The sequence below is a fragment of the Nycticebus coucang genome, chromosome 10 (genome assembly GCF_027406575.1).
Source record: "Nycticebus coucang isolate mNycCou1 chromosome 10, mNycCou1.pri, whole genome shotgun sequence".
Taxonomy (NCBI): Eukaryota; Metazoa; Chordata; class Mammalia; order Primates; family Lorisidae; genus Nycticebus; species Nycticebus coucang.
Window position 1 is genome coordinate 18990167 of NC_069789.1, and position 19124 is coordinate 19009290.

The 19124-nt window shown below is 44.0% G+C and overlaps 1 protein-coding gene across 4 annotated transcripts in view; it reads left to right on the forward strand.

Moving 5' to 3' along the window:
• The first annotated feature begins 444 nt into the window (after positions 1-444).
• MAP3K21 (mitogen-activated protein kinase kinase kinase 21) overlaps positions 445-19124 on the forward strand; it is a 72485-nt gene continuing 53805 nt past the window's right edge. The window contains exon 1 of one of the 4 annotated variants that reach the window (XM_053606268.1): positions 445-1587. In XM_053606268.1, the coding sequence (XP_053462243.1) occupies positions 771-1587 (817 nt within the window). In that variant the 5' untranslated portion in view covers positions 445-770. The remainder of the gene's footprint in view (positions 1588-19124) is intronic. The other 3 variants (XM_053606266.1, XM_053606267.1, XM_053606265.1) reach the window with 3 other exon arrangements.

The window sequence follows — 19124 nt, forward strand, 5'->3', positions numbered from 1 at the left end:
GCCAGCTCCAGAGGGCGTGGCGGACCCCAAGAGGGAGCGGTTAGGGGCGGTCCCGGCCGGGCCCTAAGGTGGAGGAGGTGGGCCCGGACAGCCGGAGCAGCAGAGGGGGCGGGGCGGGGCGGGAAAGGCGGGGGCGGGGAGGGCCTGGGAAGGTGGACCAGACCTGGAGAGGCCTGGGCGTTTGGGGGAAGGGTGGGCAGGACCCGGGAGGATGGGTCTAGCGGCGGGTGGAGGAAGGCGGAACGGACCTGGAGAGGGTGGGGCGACTTGCTGCGTTTAGGGTAAGGTTGGGACTAGGCTGCAGGAACCCATCCGGGGGTGGGGGGCGGAGGGCTGTGGGGTTATAGGCTGAGGAGGCAGGGCCGGTCAAGAGGGGGCGGGGCGGGCGCCGGGGGCGTGCCCGGAGGTGGAATGGACCTGCCGAGGCGGGGCGGCCCTGGCGCGGTTTGGAGGAGGTCTGGGCGGGCTGAGGCCGGGGTGAGGCGAGCGCGCGGCAGGCGGGCCGCAGGCCCTGGGGGCACCACCATGGTGGGACATCTCCCGCGGCTGCCGAGACCGCAGCAGCAGCAGGAGCGGCCGAGCAGGCCCGGGGGCTGAGGCCGGGCCTTCCGGTAGTGAGTCTCCGAACACTGCCGCGTTGGAACGCGATTCCTCCCTCTCGCTTTCCTGGGGCGCAGACGGCGACTCTGCCGGATGATGCGCGCCCCCGGCTGTCCCGGAGGCTGAGCCCACAGCCCAGCGCTTCTCCCTCGCCCTCCCAGCCGCCCCCGATGGCTCTGCCCGGGGCCGAGGGCTTGGCCGACACGCTAGTGTCCCCGGACCAGGGAGCCCCCGCCGGCTCGGCGTCCTCGTCGTCCGCCTCCTCCGGCGGCTCGGCCTCGGCGGGCGCGGGGCTGTGGGCCGCGCTCTATGACTACGACGCGCGCGGCGAGGACGAGCTGAGCCTGCGGCGCGGCCAGCTCGTGGAGGTGCTGTCGCAGGACGCCGCTGTGTCCGGCGACGAGGGCTGGTGGGCCGGCCAGGTGCAGCGGCGCCTCGGCATCTTCCCCGCCAACTACGTGGCTCCCTGCCACACGGACGGGCGCCCCGCGCCGCCGCCCGCGCCCCCGCCCCCGCGGCCCGGCTCGCCGGTGCACGTAGACTTCGAGCTTCTGGAGCTTAAGGAGCTCATCGGCGCCGGCGGCTTCGGGCAGGTGTACCGCGCCACCTGGCAGGGCCAGGAGGTGGCGGTGAAGGCAGCGCGCCGGGACCCGGAGCAGGACGCTGCAGCGGCGGCCGAGAGCGTGCGGCGGGAGGCGAGGCTCTTCGCCATGCTGCGGCACCCCAACATTATTGAGTTGCGCGGCGTGTGCCTGCGGCAGCCACACCTATGCCTGGTGCTGGAGTTCGCCCGCGGCGGAGCGCTCAATCGCGCTCTGGCCGCGGCCAATGCCGCCCCGGATCCCCGCGTGCCCGGCCCGCGCCGCGCGCGCCGCATCCCCCCTCAAGTGCTGGTCAACTGGGCTGTGCAGATCGCGCGGGGCATGCTCTATCTGCACGAGGAGGCCTTTGTGCCCATCCTGCACCGGGACCTCAAGTCCAGCAACAGTAAGTGGGGCGGGTGTGGAGGCGGACCACCTTGGTGCCAGCCCAGGGCGGCCACTGCAGGGTGTAGTATTGGTGGGGAGCGGCAGGGTCAGCCTTAGGGCCCCGGGCGGGCAAGTACTTAGTTACATGCTTTGGGGCAGGTGACAGTCTTATATTGACTTGTTACCTTTGGGTGTTTTTTTTTTAAACGCAGATAGACCAAACTGACCTATAGATTATACATTTGTAAAATATCTGGATCTGCTGGAAACTCCCAGGGGCAGTTTGGGCTTCGGATACTGTAGGCTGTTTGTTTATTTGGGTAGGCTTCTTTACAAACTAAGGCCTTCGGTAGATTAAGAGGAACTCGTGGGGGTCCTGGCAAAGTGGCCTTCGTCACACTTCCCAAATACACTCGAGAACTTCAGCTTCGTAAGTGCTGTGCATCCATTATAAATATGTCTTCGTTTACCGTCACTTTTCCAAAATCATTCAGATGTCACCGTACATGAAATAGGATTTTATTATTGGTTTAATGATTACTTTTCTCCAGACAAGAAGCACCAGTTTGCTCTGTTATGTGCTTTGGGGTTAAGAACAAGTGGGTTGTCTTTGCACAGGTACCTGAAATCCTGAAGACCTGGCCAGAGTCATTTAATTTGTTTATACATCAGGGTGGATTTACCAGATGTCAATAAATGACCCAAAGACAAGTCCTATTGAATTTCACCGTATAAAACAGCTAGTAGAATTGCTGTATGAAGTTCGTTCTTGTATATTGAAGTTCGCTTCATATTCTTAGAATGAGATGAAATTCTGTGAAAGATTAAAGGATGCAGCCACAACTGGCTTTGGCCTACCTCAGCTGGATGTCTCTCAACCTTGTAAAACCTGCTAGGACAGGAGCTAACTCAAATGGAAACATTGTACTTTTGCAAAGGTAGAAAGAAGAGTGACATGAAGAAATGATGTATTTGTTGTATGTTTTTGTAGTCTTTTTTTCCTATTCAAAAATCCTTGGGTGCTGAAATTTACTTGAAAATTACTAATGCAGCACTTTAAATTATGGGAATTTTACATAATTGGAGTGTTGTAGCTATGCATCAGCATTGAATACTTCTAGGTTTTATTTTATAACTCCTATACCTTCACCCCCAGGCCCCTCATAATTTAAATTGCAACTGCTTAAATGACAGGGGCAAAGGCAGTGCTGGTCTGAGGTCAGTACTCAGCCACAGGAAGAACGCTGGGTTGCTGGCTTGGGAACTGTGCTATTGTAAAGACAGTGCAATTTTCAATGTCCTTATATTTGTAAATGCTTCAAACTTGATAGTTTTCACTGCCAATTTGTGCATGTTTCCTACAATATACTTAAATTTTTTTTAGGTTAATATAAGGGTACATATGATTAGGTTACATTGTTTGCGTTTATTAGGAAAAGTCTGGGTTGTATTTTGTCCTTCACCCAAAAGATGTGCCACATACCCTACATTGCACCCATTAGGGGGAGCTTACTGAGCCCCTTCTCCATTCCCCACCCCCCGCTTCTTGAATTTTATTGGTTTTCAGTTTACTGAGCCTCTTCTCCTCCTCCCCCCACTTCTTGAATTTAGCTGTGTTTTTCCTCTGGTGTGGACCTGTAGTTGTCCATCTGCTAGTTTCATGTTAGTATTGAGTGCATGGGATGCTTGAGCTTTTTACTAAGGGGAATGTTTCTTCAACTCCATCCCAGTAAATACAAAAGATGTGACAGTTCCGTCTTTTTTTTAATGGCTGAATTAAAATATGCTGTTAAGGAAATGTCTAGCCTGCGACTATGGAAGAAGTGACTTGTCCATGTGTGCCATGAGCTCTCTTCCCTGTCATGTGAAAGATGTTTTAAGGACGCCAGCCTCATCCCCTCGCACTGCCTCTTGGCCCTTGCAGCCTCACTGTGATGACATAGAACCTGGCGTTCTGCAGACTCCGTCTCTTTTCGGACAGCAAATCATCAACACAGACAAACCATTGGGTTGGAGTGGTCCTTAAGCTAGAAAGTTTAAAGACCTATAGATATTACTTTTGCCTTGTATTTAGTTCAGTCTGCTTGGAATAATTCTTGAGGCCCATACAACAAGCACGAGGTGCCAAGAAAGTTTGCCAGTGTTTATGAAGTTTAGGAGGGGATGTGAACCCATGTTCCAATTGTTGCAAATAGTAAGCTTTTTTATATAAAATATACATTTTTAAAAGACTTCTAATACTATTACGTAGTACAAACAAATAATTGAACCTTGGATTTAATCATCGTTAAATAGTTTTTATTGACAGGAGAAAAACTGGCATGTAGACTACTGTACTCCTGTATATAATAGATAATATCTATGAATAATTCAAAGGTGATTACTTCCTGCTACTTAGTTTGAAAGACTTTTCACCCTCAAAATAATTTGCCAAACTTCCTGGAGTATTTTAATTTCTGTAATTGTCAGGCAAGATACCTTTTGCTTTAAACTGTTGTACTGTTAAAAAGACTTAATTAGCTAGTTGCTAGCCTAGCAAAATATGTGTTAAAATATGGTCATTATTATAGGTATTTAATTTCTATAAGATGAAAATTTTGAGTACGGCCTAAAATGTGCAAATCATACTGCCTAGCACTTGACTTTATCCTGGCCGATTTTATTTATTTAATGAATCAGTAAGTATACTTTGGAATTCTTTACGATATATAAAGCTATAACTTCTTGATCAAACTTTTAAGTATAGCAGATACTCTCTAACAGTACGTTCTGTTTGACTTTATTGGTTATTTGCTAATGGAGGTAGTAAATTAATGATAATGTAAACAAAGTTTAAAAAAATCAATATTGAATTTTATTTTCACTTTGTAGTCATGTAACAAAGAGCTAGTAGAAGACTCCTTGGAACCAAGTCAGTGGAAATTATTGTTTAAAACAAATGTTTAAATTTGTCTAAAGAATATATTATTTTTGACAGATTTTATTTCATCTTTTCTAGTGGATCATCTAACATTTTATCATATCTTATGACAAAATGTCTGTATAATAATAGCTGACATGCTGGGATGGTGTAAATAACTTGGTTGTTTTTGTAACCGATAGCAACAGGTTGAAGGTAGAGCCAAATTAGCAAGTTTTAAGAATCATTCCTGTTGTAAATAAAAAATGCTGGGCCCCCCTGTAACTTTCTGGATACAAAGTAAGTAGAAAACACTTTGCTTAAGTCTATTTATATGCAACAATACAAGTGTGAAAATTATGGGTTTCATATGCATTCAGAGAAGAGACAGAAACTCATTTATCAAATGCTTGTTGAGTATCCGCATATGCCAGTGACTTCTGGGAGCCTCAGGGACACAGTGGCAAGTAGCAGACGGTGGCAGCCTGCCTGCCATCCTGGTGACAGCCTACCTGCCATCCTAGAAGTTAGTCTAACAGGAAAGGTAGATGGTGATCATGAAATTACCCCAAATATTAGAAAGTGTCATGGAGAAAATAAAGCATGGTGAGGGGTAGAGAGTGTGACAGAGTAGAGGCTGGGGGTGCTATTTCAGACATGGGTGGTCCAGGGAAGCAGCTCTGAGCGAGGGACATGAATAAGTAAAAGGAAAGGTGAAGCAGAAATGAGCCTTTATTGAAGGAGGGGAAAGGGCCAATGAGGCTGGAGCCTGGGGGTGGAGAGTGGAGGAAGGGACTGGCCTGGTGGACCTCACCCAGGGGTCCCTGTCAGAGTTCTCTTCTGGGTGTTTGTGTGGAGGAGAGGCATGATCTGAGTTCTTTTTTTTTAAAAGATGACTTTATTGTCTGTGGAGAAGGGGCTCTAGTGGGCTTTATTTTAGGCTGTTGAGGTTGCCCATGGGAAAGTACTGGCTCTACCCTGGGTAGTAATAATGGAAGAGGTTTGCCAGCAGGTTCCTGTGGGGAGTAAGATAAAAGGTTAAATACTGTAACATAGGAATTGCTGAGGATGGTTTGAATCATTAGACTTCAATCTAAGGGTTTTATTTACCTGGACATAGCTCAGGATTGAAAGAAGACTGTGTGAGATCATTTATGGTTCCTTCTATTTATTTATTTGTTTTTTTGTAATCTTGTTTCCTGTGATCTACCTTTTTTTGTCCTTAAGAGGAAATAAACTGTCCCTGAGAAACTGAGCCACAGATTATAGCAGCTGCATTCCTTTGTACATTTTATGTCAGTAGTTAAGCCTCTTTCATCCTTAATTATTTTAGCCTTTTAGGAATAATTGTTACCTACATTATTATATACAACTACATCTACAGTCTATAAATAGACATATACTTATGAGTTATGAAATGCAACTTCGAGTTCTTGCTAAGCCAAACTGCAAAAGGAATCAATTTTTTTCTAGCTCATCTCATTAGTACAATGTAAATAAAGGAACTATTTGGGAAAATTATAGTGAATGTAATCTCCAAGTAAGATGTTTAACTAGCTCATCAGAGTGATTTGGGAGAGCTATTAATTATGCTATTATCAGTTAAAAGACCCAAGTCCCCTTCTCTCTTCTGTTCTTTTACTCAAGACATGTAGCTTCCTGCTATAGCTGCTTCCTGTTTCAGGGCCTTGGAGAGATCAGTCCAGATATCCCAGTGGTAACTGAGTGGTGCTTTTGAAACAAGGTCAGGTAAAGGTTATATTGTTAGAAGATTAGTAAACACAAGAGTCATCACATCTCCCACCATTTTTCTGCTTGCATATTACAAGAATAAATAGGCCACATCTCATTTTTTAGAGTTGTATGTGGGGTAGTTGTTTAGATTATGCAACCTGTATATATGTGATCAGTTTTATAGTCATTATCAAGTATATCAGAGCAGGGTACAGGAGAAAGGGGACATTTACTCATTTGTATACCTTGCTTTCTCACATTAGCTTTTAAATGCTGGATTTTACCAGAATAGCACAGTTAATGGACAGAGCATTGGCTTTAAAGTCAGTCACATCTGGATTTGAGTATTGGTGTCATCATTTACTCGTAGTGTGACCTTGGGCCTGTTACACATATAACTACGCGGAGCCAGAATGTCTTGCTTTTTGATACTGTATACTGAATTCCTTTCTTGGGTGATTGACACCTGTTTTCATGTTTCTTAACCCTTTAAAGGCAGTTGTGTAAATGCTGGCATGGAAGTCTTTAGTTTTTTCAGGGACAGTGAGTTAGGTGTGGCTAGAAGAAAAGGTGGAGAAGGGGTTTTGGGGGAAGGACGTGAGAGCCGTGGATGCCTTGCTAGGAACTGCGTACAGTTTAATGGGCAGAGGAAAGCTTCTGAAGGTTATTGAGGTTATGGTCTCCTGCTAGAAGATAAACATCTACAGAGAAAAAAGTATATAAGCTTGGGATCTTTGGCTGTAGGACTGTGCTATCACACATCGTCAGAACGGCAGTAATAAAAACTAAAATAATTTACTTAGACATTGGTTTGATATATGTGGTTTAACATTTACTACTGGAGCCTAATTTTTATGATCACAGTTAGCATAGTGAGTTAATTTGGATCACCTTCTCTTTCTGATTTCTAACTCTCTTTAGAATTAGAAGATACTGACTACATTTGCCAAGTCAGGCTGATGGTTTTAACCCCAAACTATCCCCAAACCCTCCAAGGTAGTTGAGGGGCTCCCAAAAGGTGGACGCACCCTGATGAAGGAATTTTAGTGGGCAAAGCATTCCTGGGAGAACTGTGGGGGTTTTGTTTTGGAGGCTGAAACTTCAAACTGAAGAGCTGACACCTGTAAAATTTATCTCCAAATATTGCTTCATCTTAAGTGCTTTCATTTAAATACTAGTAGTAACAAGAACAACAGTTGCCATTTATTTAGAGCTTATGAAGTGCTGGGTAACACTCAGAGTTTATCCTCATTTATTCTTCATAGTGACCTTTTGAGGCAAGTATTATCCCCGTGTCATAGGCGAAGAAACTGAATCCAAAGATTAATTGACTTGGTCAGACTTGTTCAGCTTGTCAAGGGCTGGTGCTAAGAATTGAATTCAGGACCTCTGATCCCAGAACTTGAACTTTTATCCTCTTTGTGTATTGCCTGGATTAACATTTCTCAAATATTTGTTTTCAGGATCCCAAAGAGCTTTTGTCTATGGGGGTTATACCAATTGATATTTGTCATGTCAGAAATTTAAAACAATAATTTTTTTAAATATTTAATGATATAAAAATAACAATTGACCCCTTACATGTTACATAGCATTTTTAATAGGGTGGGGAAACCCCATCACTATTTAACAAAACAAATTTAGTGAGGAGGATGGCATTGCTTTACACTTTTTTTTTTTTTTTGTAGAGACAGAGTTTCACTTTATGGCCCTCGGTAGAGTGCCGTGGCCTCACACAGCTCACAGCAACCTCCAACTCCTGGGCTTAAGCGATTCTCTTGCCTCAGCCTCCCTAGTAGCTGGGACTACAGGCGCCCACCACAACGCCCGGCTATTTTTTGGTTGCAGTTTGGCCGGGGCCGGGTTTGAACCCGCCACCCTCGGTATATGGGGCTGGCGCCTTACCGACTGAGCCACAGGTGCCGCCCTGCTTTACACTTTTGAAGCTCACTTTGGTGCCAGACTTTTCACAGAGACAGACTAAAATTCCTATCTGTTTCTGTGCTCAATCTGTTGCTATCTTATGGAACCTCAGGGGTCCCTAGGCCACACTTTGAGAACCACTGGGCTAAATGGTTCGTTCTGTTGATGGAGAATGACACTGTCTCTAGCAGTGACACCAAATGACACTGTCTCTAGCAATAGTTTCCACCCTTATTGTGGCATCAGAATCTCCCTGTGAACTTTAAAAAAATAAAATTTCCTATCTCATTTTTGGATATTCTGCTTCAGTGTACCTTAGTTGTGAACAAGCAATGAATTTCTTTTCTAATATTTTATTTTGAAAAACTTGAAATTTATGAAAAAATTTTAACATGTGACTAATTGGACTTACCAGGGATCTAACCTGTAGTCATCCATTAGTACGGGGATGTCCAACCTCTGGCCTTGGGCTGCGTGGTAATTTTGTAAGGACATTTTTGCTTATCTGTGGTGCTGGTTCTAAGGAAAATTATTTTTGTTAATCAGCTTTAGTTAGCGTTTAGGTACTTCACCTGTGACCCAAGACAGCACTTACTCTTTCAGTGTATGGCAGAAAAAAACAGGTTGGATGCTCCTACAATCCATCTTACCTGCAACATATGTATTTTTAAAAGCTTCCAATGATTCAGATGCAGAACCAAATTTTAAAACTCCAATTCAAAGGATCAAGGATTTATAGATTTCTTACGCGTTATCTGGTTGATCCTTGGGCTCTTCAGTGGCCACAGACTGTATCTAAATCAGGTTAACAGCCTGATGACAAATGTAAGCTTGGCCATACAGTGTGCCAGGCTGAGTATGACTGACTTACTCTGGCATGTGACCTTGGGAAAAGGAACATCTTAGAGCATTTGTCCCTCTGATACTGTGGGACAAATAGTATTTGATGATAGGCTTGAGCTGTGATTCTCTTACTTGTGGCCCCAAGCTTTCTGGATAGCAGGCAATGTAAGGATTACATGGGGTCATGTATGTCTGGGGTTAGCAAACTTTTCCTGTAAAGGACCAGATAGTAAATACTTCTGTCTTTGAATGCCATATGGTCTCTGTGTGCAAGTATTCTCCTCTGTTGTGGTAGCCAAAAGCATTCATAACAACATGTAAACAAATGAGTTTGGCAGTGTTCCAATAAAACTTGTTTTACAAAAGAGGCATTGTGCTAGCTAGTTTGTCAAAGCCCAGTATACATCCAAGTATTCAATAAACTCCAGGCCAGGCATGGTAGCTCACACCTATAATCCTAGCACTCTGGGAAACCAAGGCAATTCCTTGAGCTCAGGAGTTTGAGACCAACCTGAGCAAGAGCCCGTCTCTACTACAAACAGAAAAATTAGCCAGGAATTGTGGTGGACGCCTGTAGTCCCAGCTACTTGGGAGGCAGGCAAGAGGATCGCCCGAGCCCAAGAGTTGAGGTTGCTGTGGGTTACAATCCCAAGACAACAGAGTGAGACTCTTGTCACAAAAAATAAATAAATAAACTCTTCGAAGTAGAAAAAAAAGCTTTTTATAAATTAAAACTATCTAAATGAAGGCTGGTGACTATATTTGTTTTTTTTTTTTTTTTTTTTTGTAGAGACAGAGTCTTACTTTATCACCCTCGGTAGAGTGCCATGGCATCACACAGCTCACAGCAACCTCCAGCTCCTGGGCTTAAGCGATTCTCTTGCCTCAGCCTCCCGAGTAGCTGGGACTACAGGCGCCCGCCACAATGCCCAGCTATTTTTTGGTTTGCAGTTCAGCCGGGGCCGGGTTTGAACCCACCACCCTTGGTATATGGGGCTGGCGCCCTACCGACTGAGCCACAGGCGCCGCCCGACTATATTTGTTTTTATATTTTGTTTAGAAACACTTTAAGTACTTTAAATATTTCCTCATTTTGTTTTCTTTTGTGTGTGTATATATATTTATAAAGCCAGACAAATTTAGCAATGGGAGTGAAATCATGTTTTGTATAACTCTATAGCCTAAGAACATTATCATTATCATTATTATTATTATTCATTCTGCAAAATGCACCATTCAATGATATATTTATTCATCTCTGGTTAAGGGTGAGGGTCTTTTTAATTTGTCTAACTTGGTGGGTCCCAGCCACCGTCCTGAGCTTTGTTCTCTGCAGGAGTGCTGAGGTCTACTTGCTTTGGCAGGTCTGTTTGTAACTTGGGTTGATAAGTTGGGTCAAGGAGGAGGCATAGAGTATTAAATTGCTACTGTAACTGTTTCACTGCCATAGTTCATTATTAGTTTGTGCCTTTTTTTAAGCTATTGGGAAGAAAAGCAAATCATGTGTGATTTGGAGGGAAGTATCTTGATTGCATATTAGATATTTGAATTATTATTTCTGAACATTGTGGCTTAATGTGATTTTAAGTGATATACTTTGTTTCAGATTTTCTGCAAATATCACATTGCTCTGTTGTAGTTGACCATGTCTGTATTATAGTTACAGAAATCTGTCTTCTTGTATCTGGTAAGCTAATTCATTCATTTTTATAATAGTTATTATGTTATTATTTTCTTATTTTTAAGAGACAGAGTCTTGCTGTGTTACCCAGGCAATGGCACAATCATAAGTCACTGTAACCTTGAACTCCTGGGCTCAAGCAATCTTCCCACCTCAGTCTCCCGAGTAGATGGGACAGCAGGTGTCAGGCTAGTTAAAAATTTTTTTTTGCAACGGGGTTTCACTGTGTTGTCAAGGCTAGTCTCAAATTCCTGGCCTCAAACAATCCTCCTGCTTTGGCTTCTCAGAGTGCTTGGATTATAGGTGTGATTTCTATTTATTGATTGTATATAATATGCCAGAAACTCTCCTAAGGCTCTTGGTATTCAGCAGTGAACAAACAGACAACAATTTCTTCCCTTGTGGAACTTACATTCTAATGGGCAAGACAGATATTAAACAAAATAAATAAATTAAAGTTCCCACTTAAGGAATGCAATGTAGGGCACCACGTGGTATACTTCCTGGGTGAAGAACTCAACTGCTAGCTAATATTTACCTTGTAAACACAAACAATGTAACCTAATTGTATGCATTCTCATATTAGCCTGAAAAGAAATTTAAAAAATAAAATTAAATATGGAATGTGTTGGATTATGGTACATGCTTAGTGTAAAAACTGAAGTTACAAAGAAGGTTGGAAAGGTTGGGTGAGCAGTTGAAGTGTTAGATTGTCTGTCTAAGGAAGGCTTTATGGAAAATATGGGATTTCAGCATAATCTGAAGAAGTGAGGAAATGGGTTATCTGCGGAGGAACAAGCTTGTTAGAGGGAACAGAAATTGCGAGATTCCTAAAACAGGAGGTCAGTGTGCCTGGAAGAGAGTGAAGGGGAGAAACTGCAGGACGGGAAGGAGAAGCGGGATTGATTGCTCAGGAACCGCGCAGCGTCCTGGGGATCCTGCAAGGCCTTTGACTTTTACTCTGACACTGGAGGGATTTGAATAGGAGAAGAGCCCATTTTAACAGGATTACACTGGCAGTGGTTCTGAAACTAGATGAAGGGGAACAAAGTTGGAGATATGTAATTGGGAGTCATTTCTGTGAGTATTTGAAGCCCTGAGACTGGCTGAGATCATCTAGGGAGTGAGTGTGGATACAAAAGACCAGACAGAGGCCCAAGGCCTGAGTTCTGGAGATCTCTAGACGTTAGAGGTCAGGGAGATAACGAGGAACCAGAAGCAGCTAGAATTGAAGGAAAACCAGGAGAGGGTGATTCTGTGCCTGTCAGTGAGGAAAGTGTTCCAGGGAGAATGAGCAACTGTATCAAATGCTCTCAGAGACCAACATTCAAATAACTATTTTGCTGTGCTTACTTTTAAAACAGTCTTCATTTCTTAATTGCCCAATATCCTTTCAATACTTTCCCAAGAGGGCAGAGATGAGTTAATTTTCTTTTTTTAGCAGCTATTGAACATGGAACAGCTTATGATAATTCATCGTCTTTATACTGATTCTTCTCCTTAGAGTATTCTTCATTCACTTACCCATTCATTGGACAAATAACTGAGCAGATAACACTGCTAGTTGCTGTGCAATAGTGAAAGAAGAAAAAAGATTAATTAGACACTGATTCTGTTCTCAAGCTGCTTGCAATTAATAAGAGCCACTGAAACAGGGAAGATAGGTGGTATTTAGGTATAAGGGGATTGGTTCAACCTCAGTGTATGAGAAACGCAGAGAACTTCTAGCTGAGATTATAAAGAAAGGGGGTGGGAAGGTGTTATTTATAAAGAGTGTTAAGATTCCAAAGACCCACAGACCTGTACGTGGCCTCACAGTTAATGGCACGGTGGCCCAGAGTGAGAGTCCAGTGCTCTTTCTCTGATTGAGTGGGAAGTGTGGATTTTACAGAGGTGAAGGGGGAAGGTGGGAGCAAGCAGGGGAGGGAAAGAGCCAACACCATATTTTTTTAGAAATGGCGTATGGAATTACTCAGAATATAGGGTTCATTTTGGAAAGTACAGAGCTGCAAAGATCATTTAGATTTAGAATGAAACTGAGAAGGGTCTAGAAGGCCAACGTGTGAGTTTGGATTTCCACTGTGCAGGCTGCAGGAGTGGCTGTGTGGGAAGTGGGCTGGGGGAGGGGATGTGGTGCTCCTGGGAAATGGATGGAAATAAATGCAAAAGCCGCTCTGTGCTCTGAGGCCAATTTAGAAAGTTATCATTTATTCCTTATCAATCACTGATGGTTTTCAGGGTTGAAATTCATGAAGTTTTTTGTAAATATGTACTTTTACATTGTTGCTTTTCTCAACATGTTTTCTTGGATATGAGATTTTGTTTGGTTAATATAGTCCTAGTTAAAGATTAATTGAAACCCATTTCTCATTCAATGGAATTTGGTCACAGTGATCCCATCAATGCTGAGAAAATTGAGTACATTGTAATTGCTTTAAAAAGAAAACTATACATTATATTATAATTCTGAAAATACCCAGTTGAACTTCAAAGAAGCTGAAAAAAGTCAAGTGCCTCATGGTTGAATAAGTAGACTAAGTACAGGTTGTAAAGGCCAATTGTTAAAGAATGAGGCTAACCAGGGTCAAAAATCTTAACTGAAGTTCCTGGACAAGGGAGCAGTTGCTAGGTTACCAACAAGAACTTACCATTTCTATGGCCAAAAGAGTTGATACACCTGGTTTGTACGTTTAAATCTGTGGTGGCCAGCTGGTGTGCTGCAGTCCTTCCAGCTTGTATGACAGGAAGTGGACGTCGGCCGCCAACCTGTGTCCCAGGCTGAAACCTGGCCAGGTGCCCGGGATTTCACCTGCTGTGAGATGGGGCTATGGGTGGTTTCGGTCACATTGCCCAAAAGATAAGGAATTTCAGGAATTTTGCTGAACACCTCTGAAATAGAATCCAGAACAATGGGCCTTTCAAGGCGTAAAGGTTTGACATTCAGGGTGTTATTTTAACTTGTTTTCTATGTGCTCCCAGCAGAGGGGAGGCGGCGGTTCCTATGGAAACTTGGGACTCAGGAAGAGGGCTGGTGTCCTAAAACTATCCATAAGGAGTCTGGTAAATAGCACATGCTGCCATTCTGTTACTTGGGAATGAAGTTACTTTTAAAATATTTAAGTGTTTAGTTTTTTGGTTCTCACTTTTGGTTGTTTTCATTATTTTTAGAGCAGCCTTTCCTGGGCCTTCACATCTCCAGGGCTGCCCACCCTTACATGCCCTCTGTGGATAGGGATTTGTTTGGAGGCCTATTTTAATCAGATTTTCCTCATGCCTTCCTATCTTGATGTTTATAAAAACGAAGAGATAATGTATATAAATGTGCTTTGGGAAGTTTTATAGAACCATAAGCCATTGATCATTGATTACTGGTCTTTGTGATGATAGGAACAATTATTATTTAGAAGTGAAATTAAAGTATTACCAAGGGAAAAACATAATGCAGCTGATGAAAAGCCTACTTATTTAGCTATATTTGTCTGTTTCAGCTTTTATTTCTGTGGCTTAAGTGTATAAAGTTTTAAAGCATCAAAAGGTCTAAATCTTGTTTTTAATGGTATTTATTTTTCTTAATATTCATGAGGAGTAATGACTGATCTTTAGCTGTTATAGAAGGAACTTTCAGAAATTAATCTCTTAAGCAGTGCATAAAATGAAATTTCTAGTTGTTTTGCCCCCATGGTATAGCTGACATATTTGTGGGTAGCACAGAAGAGGGCTGGGGCTCAACCCCACATAGGTCTTGTTTACAGCCTAAAAATATTATGAGTTATATTCTCACCTCAGTGACTAGTGGGAGGATCAAATAAAATATGACATGCATGGAAACCTCTGCATAGTGTGGGATGATCTGTAAATGGGAGGCAGTATTCTTATTGTTAGAATGGTCTTAGCCGAAAGGCTGAGAAGCCATAGAATGGTGATAATTGTCATTAACAAAAGATACTCCACTGAACACTGCTGTACGACGTGTTGTGTTAGGTAATATGAGGGATTCAGAGAAGCCCATAAAATACAGTTCCTGAGATTAAGTTGCTTGTATATAACTTTGATAGAGAAGTCTTAGGTAAAAGGTAACTGACAGTGTAATATATGGACAATGGGCGATAGGGAAGCCAGGTGGGGAAGATAAAATAGTTCACACTTTTGTGGGATGCTCAGGAGTTTTTCCCAAGAAAAGCAGGTCCTTGAAAATAGGTACAGATGGGCAGAGAGAATGAAAGGCTATTCCAGAGAGAGGCGATCTCTTCTCTCCCCCTGCCCCCCCCCCCATGTATTGGGGATAAGAGTAGGCGAGGATGAAATTCCATCGTTCATCTCTGTAATGAGGATAAGGAGAGCACAGAGGGTTCTTGCTTCAAAATCTCAGTTATAAGATCACACCGGAAAAGATAATCTGTACCATGTATTTATTTGGTATTGATTACTTATCCAGTAAGTCTGAACATACTCAAATAACCCTCCATGTTTTAAGCTAGTGTTTTCTTTCCAGTAAGTCTGATGACTAATTAATATTGTAAACATTTGATAGCATTGCAAATGAAATTCACATCCCTTGTGAAATCACAAGGCTTGTGAAAGATGCAGAATTTCCTGAAATCCGTCAATGTGAATTAGAAGCCATTGATGAAGGTGTGTGCACGTGTGTGGGCAGCCCTCAGTGCTCACCATAGCTCAGGCGCTGTTCTGGGCACGTCACAGCTATTCACTGAGGCTTCAGTGTGGTCTTGTGATGTCGATGTCGGCACTATCACAATTTCTGGGCACAGGGGATCCAAACAAAGCAATCTGCCCTAGGGAGCACGCGGTCCATGAATTAAGCCTGGGCTGACTCTTCTTAGGTTGCTTGTTAATCGACCAACCGCTGGAAGTCAGGGAGGAGAGAGAGATTTCCAGGGGACAAAGAAAGCGCTCCTGAACTGATGACTGCTGTTGGCTGAGCAGTGCAGACGATGGTTAGGACTGCTGGGCTTCACTGTTCCCTAGCCTCGTGGCCTTGGCTGGGTTACTCAACGTCTCGGTGCCTCGGTTTCCTCGCGTGTGAAGCAGAGGTGATAGTATCTACCTGTAGTATTGTGGTGTGGGTAATATGATTAAAACACCTATAACCTCACCTGACAAATAGAATATACTCAGTAAGTGTTAATTTTTACTAAAACTAACATTTAAAAATGTGGCCCTGTTCATGATTATTTGGAAAACGGAACATGACAAATGTCATAGTCATGCCATTCTCTGATTTTGTTTAGATATTTATTCTGAAGAGCCCCACGTGCTTGTTTTGTTTCTTCCCTTCTAAGAAATAGCACACGGTTGATCCCTGTACCTCTACCAGTTCAGACAACGATGTCATTTACTGTGCAAAAATGAAATAAACTTATTTTTGTTTTATTTTCCAAGATAAACTCTGAGTAAGCCTCTCCACAGACATGTACCCTGTTTGCTATGCAATTTTTATGACTGTTTAAGTGGATTTACTTTGCCACTTTATTTTTTCAGTACTAACTCTCTCCGATCATGAAGACCCCCTCTTGGGTTTCTGTGGGGCCCAGTGAAATCATGCATGTAATATGCAAGGCCATGTACTTTGAGCACTTTGTACTTGTTAATGACTCTTCTATGAATATGTTGTTATTTCTAAAAAATGGCATGGCGCAAGCAAAGTGCAGAGATAAGAATGTGCATGTTCTGTCCGGGACTTGCTTATTTTTTCTATAGATGTCAAGCACCCATCTGAATCAGACTGAGCAGAGTAGGTGCAAGAGTATGAAGGTGACTTGAGCCTGTTTCTCCCTGTCCACCTACCCTCCCTGCCCCCATTACTCTAGTAAAAGAGTCAGGTAAAAGCAAATGATTGTAGTGCGCTGTGCTTCCTAAATGCTTATTGAGACGTGAGCCTCAAGTATAGAGGATGAAGTAATTTCTTTTGCTTAGCGTAATTTGGAAGGTTTAACTCAGAAGCTACTTGAACTGGATGGTGAGCCAGCTTGGCTGAACAGAGGAAGCTCAGCTCTAGAAGAAAGGAGATGAAGTTTAAAGTGTAAGTTGCTGTGCAGACGCTCGGGCTCATGATTGCCCAGGTTTAAGAGTGTGGACATTGTCCTTTAGTTTTGGGAAACCGTGAAGGGCTTTTTTTCTTATGCAGGTGTATTGAGGTCAAATTTACACATGATAAAATTTACCTTCTGAGAATCTAGGTTCCATGAGCGTTGATAGGTGTACACCAACATGTAACCACCACCACATTAAGATGCACAGTTTCCATCACCCCCGCCCCCAATGAAGTTCCATGTGTCTCTTTGAAGTCAAACCTTCCCCTTATTCTCTGGCAACCACTGAGCTGATTTCCAGCCCTCTAGTCCTCTTAGCAGAGGAGCTCATGGAGTCAGAGTGTGTGATTCTTTATGTCTGGATTCCTTCACTTTATCATAATGGCTTGGAGTCATCCTCATTGCTGTGTCTGTTGGTGGTTTGTTCATGGAAGGTTTAAAAGGTCATGACACTTTAGGAAGAGGAGTTTGTTGGTGGTGCGGCCTAAAGTGGGTTGGAGAAGGGGGAGTGGCATCATCCAGCTGCATTAGGGCCTCCTGAATAGACAGGGAACATTTCTGTGTGATTCTAGGCAGAGGAAAGTCAGCTAAAGGAAAAGAGGAATGAAAGTGCTGGGAAGAGCACGGGGATGGGAAGAGTGCAGGTGGGAAAGAGTAGAGGTACAGGGAACAGGTGAGGAGTGAGTAGAGGTACAGGGATCAGGTGGGAAGTGAGTAGAGGTACAGGGATCATGTGGGGAGTGAGTAGAGGTACAGGGAGCAGGTGGGGAGTGAGTAGAGGTACAGGGATCAGGTGGGGAGTGAGTAGAGGTACAGGGATCAGGTGGGGAGTGAGTAGAGGTACAGGGAGCAGGTGGGGAGTGAGTAGTGGTACAAGGAGCAGGTGGGGAGTGAGTAGAGGTACAGGGATCAGGTGGGAAGAGAGTAGAGGTACAGGGAGCAGGTGGGGAGTGAGTCGAGGTACAGGGATCAGGTGAGGAGTGAGTAGAGGTACAGGGAGCAGGTGGGGGAGAGAGTAGAGGTACAGGGAGCAGGTGGGGAGAGAGTAGAGGTACAGGGATCAGGTGGGGAGTGAGTAGAGGTACAGGGATCATGTGGGGAGTGAGTAGAGGTACAGGGATCAGGTGGGGAGTGAGTAGAGGTACAGGGATCATGTGGGGAGTGAATAGAGGTACAGGGATCAGGTGGGGAGTGAGTAGAGGTACAGGGATCATGTGGGGAGTGAGTAGAGGTACAGGGATCATGTGGGGAGTGAGTAGAGGTACAGGGATCATGTGGGGAGTGAGTAGAGGTACAGGGATCATGTGGGGAGTGAGTAGAGGTACAGGGATCATGTGGGGAGTGAGTAGAGGTACAGGGATCATGTGGGGAGTGAGTAGAGGTACAGGGAGCAGGTGGGGAGAGAGTAGAGGTACAGGGATCATGTGGGGAGTGAATAGAGGTACAGGGATCATGTGGGGAGTGAGTAGAGGTACAGGGATCAGGTGGGGAGTGAGTAGAGGTACAGGGATCAGGTGGGGAGTGAGTAGAGGTACAGGGATCAGGTGGGGAGTGAGTAGAGGTACAGGGATCAGGTGGGGAGTGAGTAGAGGTACAGGGATCATGTGGGGAGTGAGTAGAGGTACAGGGATCATGTGGGGAGTGAGTAGAGGTACAGGGAGCAGGTGGGGAGAGAGTAGAGGTACAGGGATCATGTGGGGAGTGAATAGAGGTACAGGGATCATGTGGGGAGTGAGTAGAGGTACAGGGATCAGGTGGGGAGTGAGTAGAGGTACAGGGATCAGGTGGGGAGTGAGTAGAGGTACAGGGATCATGTGGGGAGTGAGTAGAGGTACAGGGATCAGGTGGGGAGTGAGTAGAGGTACAGGGATCATGTGGGGAGTGAGTAGAGGTACAGGGATCATGTGGGGAGTGAGTAGTGGTACAGGGATTTTAGCTGCAGAGTTCCGGCGAGAGCTCAGGACACACGCTGGCCTCATCTCTGCTCCTGGAAGTTCTCATATGTCTTTTCTACCTTGTCAGAAGCCTGGGGCTGCAGAATCCAGCAACTGAATGAGGTTTCTCTAGGGCTTTTAGTCTTTGCTATATTTCGAGCTTCAATAAAGCAATTATACTTCCTATGTTGTCTTCATGAGTTAAAGGACCACGCATCTATAAGCATTTCGCAAATTTAATGTAATGTTTGATAGTAATAAGCTGTGGTAATATGTCACCTACTTTGCAATATTCTGTAATATAGGCAGTAGAAAAAACTGCACTTAGGTCAGGAACGAATTTCTTGGAAGACAACAATATATTTTTTCGTGCCAGCTAAACGTTCACAGACTTTTGATCCTCCCTGTGATAGCTCAGTAAATGTTTCTTACCTCAGAAATCATTTACTTTATAAGAAAGAGAAATATTCACAAAAAGAGCACTAAGCTAAA